At 37.8% G+C, this 4,481-nt stretch overlaps 1 protein-coding gene across 1 annotated transcript; it reads left to right on the forward strand.

The window, feature by feature from the left end:
- The first annotated feature begins 3,319 nt into the window (after positions 1-3,319).
- Positions 3,320-4,249, forward strand: LOC120857402 (olfactory receptor 6C4-like). The gene has a single exon (XM_040232841.1). It carries the CDS (start codon positions 3,320-3,322, stop codon positions 4,247-4,249), a length of 930 nt encoding a protein of 309 aa, XP_040088775.1.
- Positions 4,250-4,481: the final 232 nt, after the last annotated feature.

The raw sequence follows: 4,481 nt of genomic DNA on the forward strand, positions 1-4,481 counted from the left end.
GTTCTCCTGTTCTTCCTCTGCTATTAAGGAACTTAAAATCTGTTTTTGGAAAAGTGACATATACCCATAAAACAGAGAATGGATAATGCCCAAATAGAATGCATCATTTATGTTAATTCTTATCTTAGAATCAGACAGCTCTCTGTATTTATCCTGTGCCACAGACATTCAGATATTCATTTTGATATAAAGTTTCCACACAGAATGTGGCCCGCATGGAAAGCAGTATGGCTATTTCTAACAAAACTAAAAATAGAATTATAATATGATCCAGCAAAATATGCTTCTGGATATATATCCAAAAGAAATGAAAGTAGAATCTTGAAGATATATTTGGATACCCATGATTATAGCAGCTTTATTCACAATAATCAAGAAATGGAAGCAACCGATCAGCAGAAGAATAGATAGATAAAATATGACATATACATACAATGGAATATTATTTGATCTTTAAAAGGAAGGAAATCCTGTCATGTGGATTATTAACCTTGAGAACATTACACTAAGTGAAATAAACCAGTCACAAAAACACATACATACATACACAGTGTATGATTCCACTCATATGAAATGTCTAAAGTAGTCAAAATCATAAAAATAGAAAGTAGAATGGTGGCTGCCAGGAGCAGCAGTTGAGCAGGAGTAGGGAGAGTTGTTCAACAGGCATAGCATTTCAGCTTTACAAGATGGAAAAGTTCTGGAGATCTGTTGCACAACAATGTGGATATGCTTAACATCGAACTCCACACTTTGGCTGATTCGTGTTGATGTTTGGCAGAAACCAACAAAATTCTGTAAAGCAATTATCCTGCAATTAAAAAATAAATATATTTTTAGAAAAGAAAAAAATGGTTAAGATAGTAAATTTTATCTTGTGTTTTTGACCACAATTTTTTAAAATTCCATAAAACATCTCACAAATGCTAATTACACTTTGCACAGATTATCTCACTCAGATAACATACTTAGCAACTGGACTTAACTCACTGATTTTCCTACCCATTTGCACAGGAGATCTGCTGGAAGTGAAGGAAGAGGCCAGCTCTCACAGAGGCCTATAACTTCTATAGCCTTATGGCTACAGAAAGAGAGAAACTATTTGCTTGAGCCATATATTTCCAGGGTCAATGCAAGAACTATAATTTTCCTTTTGAATGTGAGTGGCTAAATAATCAGAAAATTAAACTTAGGTCAGTGGCCTATCCTGGGGAAAGAACTGGCAACCCACTCCATTATCCTTGCCTGGGAAATCCCATGGACAGAGGAGCCTGGCAGGCGACAGTCCATGGGGTTACAAAGAGTCAGACATGACTTAGCTACTAAACAACAGTGGTCTCTAAACACAGTTTTTTCAATTGACTTCTAACAGAAAAAATGAAGTTATAAAACTGCCACTTTGTATAAAATAATATTTTTAAGATAGGAATTAATGTATTTTATTCAGTCATTAACCATTTTCTTTTTTTTAATTTATTTTTGTTTTTGGCTGTGTTGGGTCTTCATTGCTATGCATGGGCTTTCTCTAGTTTCAGCAAGCATAGGCTACTCTCTAGTTGCAGTGTACAGGCTTCTCATTGTAATGACTTCTCTTGTTGCAGAGCACAGGCTCTAGGGCACGCAAGCTGAGTAGTTGCAGCCTACAGGGCTAGTCACCCTATGGCATGTGGAATCCTCCTGGATCAGGTATCAAACCCATGTCCCTCAAACTGGTAGGTGGATGCTTAACCCCTGGACCACCAGAGAAGTCCCAACCATTATCTATTTCATGTGTACATTACATCTCTCCAAAAACTGAATGTAAGTTCCTTAGATCAGAGGAAAGGCAAGAGAACCAACATTTATTTCAAAAGTAAACATCTTAAAACGCCAAACAAAAAAAAAATCTATCAAAGAGCTTGGAAATTTAAAGAAGTTTTAATCACAACGTAGAAATATGCTGATTTAATTTTAACATGTAAGTTTAGTTAGAAAGGAGGATATCCAAAAGAAATATGCTAAAGCTAATGATATGGAGATGAAAATGAAATAAGAATTCAGGCCTACAAATATCCACTTGAGAGGTAGCATGAGACAGGCGTAAGACAGTACCATTTCACTGATGTGGAAACTAAAGCAGGCTAACCACCTGTATGTGTGTTTGGGAGAAAGAATTGCCAAAGTGAGAGATACATCATTAGTGTCTGAAGAAAGGAGGAAAAATCAGGGAGAAACCACTAGTTAAAGGCAGAAATTTAAAAGATACTAGAAGAAAAAAATCAAATTTCTCAATAAGGTTCACAACTTTTGATTTCAGTTATGTTTTTCTAGCCAGAGTAAAATTACATGCTTATTAATAAACATGGATATGGAAGAAAATGATAGCAGGTATCTGATTGGAGAGATACCATCTGTTTCTCTGCTAAAACCACCTAAGACAGGATAACTGGGACCTGAGGGAAAGCTGACACCAGCAGCAAAGATTGTGAGACTGGTGAAATTAGTTACAGTGGTCCACAAATTTAAAACGTCAAAGAAAAGTTGGGGCATCTTTGGTTACCATAGTTATAATGGCATTGCTGATTCTATTCTAAAGACTCCTCAACTATAGCTAACAAATTAGCATTTCTTCTCACACTGAGACCAAGAGAGTTATGGATGTGAAATTTCACTGCCAAATTAGCAGAAATAAAGAAAGATCAGAAGTAAAGTTAACACTGAAAATGAAAATAAAAATAGGAAATATAGAAAATGATAACTTGGGCATTGGTTTAGAAGGTAGGCTAGGGAAGTACATGAAAAGTTGAAAAGGATCATGGAGAAAACTCTCATACATGGAAATTTAAGAAAATAATCCTTGGGACTTCCCTGGCAGTCCAGTGATCAAGACTCTGCACTTCTACTGCAGGGGGCTAGGGTTCCATCCTTCATTAGGGAACTACAATTAACTAATTAATCAGTTAATAAATTAATTAAAATTAAAAGCTTATCCCCAGCTTTCATTCAAGAAACCATGAATGAAATGAAAGGCAACCAACCAGAATGGTAGATAATATTTAGAAACCATGCATCTGATAAAGGGTTAATAAATCGTAAGGAACTCACACAACTCAATAGCAAAGTAAAACAAAACAAAAACCAATAAATTGATTTTTTTTAAAGGAATTCTTGTGAATAGTCAACTTCTGTCCAATAGAAAAGCTCATTTAAGTCAAAATGACAGGGAAAAAAGGCATTTGAACCAATTCAACAAGAAAAGCTTAGGCTCTCCCAAAGGTTTTTGAGCTCCTCTTCCATTCTCACCACTATTTCTTTCCTTTGTAGGCAGCAAAGGGTAGCAATGAAAAACCAAACCTATATAACAGAATTCATTCTGCTGGGACTAACAGACATCCCAGAGCTTCAATCTGTAATCTTCATACTTCTCTTCCTCACCTATGTATTCAGCATTATTGGAAACCTGACAATCATCACCCTCACACTACTGGACTCCCACCTCCACACGCCCATGTATTTCTTCCTCTGGAACTTCTCCTTCTTAGAAATTTCCTTTACAACCACTTTTACTCCTAGGCTACTGTTCAGCATATCAACTGGAAACAAGAGCATCAGCTTTGCTGGCTGCTTCACTCAGTATTTCTTTGCCATATTCCTGGGGGCCACAGAATTTTACCTTCTGGCTGCCATCTCCTATGACCGCTATGTGGCCATATGCAAACCCCTACATTACATGACCATCATGAACAGCAGAGTCTGCATCCAGCTGATCCTCTGCTCCTGGCTAGGTGGATTTCTCATCATTTTATCCCCAATCATCCTGACCAGTCAACTGGACTTCTGTGCCTCCAACAAGCTGAATCATTATTATTGTGACTACGGGCCCCTCATAGAAATATCTTGCTCAGACACAAGACTCCTGGAGCTGGTTGACTTCATCTTAGCAGTTGTGACGTTGGTGCTCACCCTGATGCTGGTGATTCTCTCCTACACAAACATCATCCAGACTGTTCTGAAGATCCCCTCGGCTCACCAAAGGAAGAAAGCCTTTTCCACATGCTCATCCCACATGATTGTCATCACCCTCTCTTATGGCAGCTGCATCTTCATGTACATAAAACCCTCAGCAAAAGAAGGAGTTGCCTTCAATAAGGGAGTCGCTGTGCTCAATACCTCAATTGCCCCTTTATTGAACCCATTCATTTATACTCTGAGGAATGAACAAGTAAAACAAGCCTTCAAAAATGTGGCCAGAAAGATTGTGAGTCTTTAGTGAATGTAAGACCTCAAACTTAGAACACAATCTGAATAATATTTATGAAGTTCTTCTCAAGGATAACTTCTTCAACCCTCTTCTTATTAAAGCAGTATCTCAGGGGACTTCCCCGGTGGTCCATCGGCTAAGACTCCACACTCCCAAAGCAGGGGACTTGGGTTCAATTTCTGGTCAGGGAACTACTTCTCACATGCCACAGCTGAGACTCAAACTAGAACTAGACTCTGAG

The sequence above is a fragment of the Oryx dammah genome, unplaced genomic scaffold (genome assembly GCF_014754425.2).
Source record: "Oryx dammah isolate SB20612 unplaced genomic scaffold, SCBI_Odam_1.1 HiC_scaffold_29, whole genome shotgun sequence".
NCBI lineage: Eukaryota > Metazoa > Chordata > Mammalia > Artiodactyla > Bovidae > Oryx > Oryx dammah.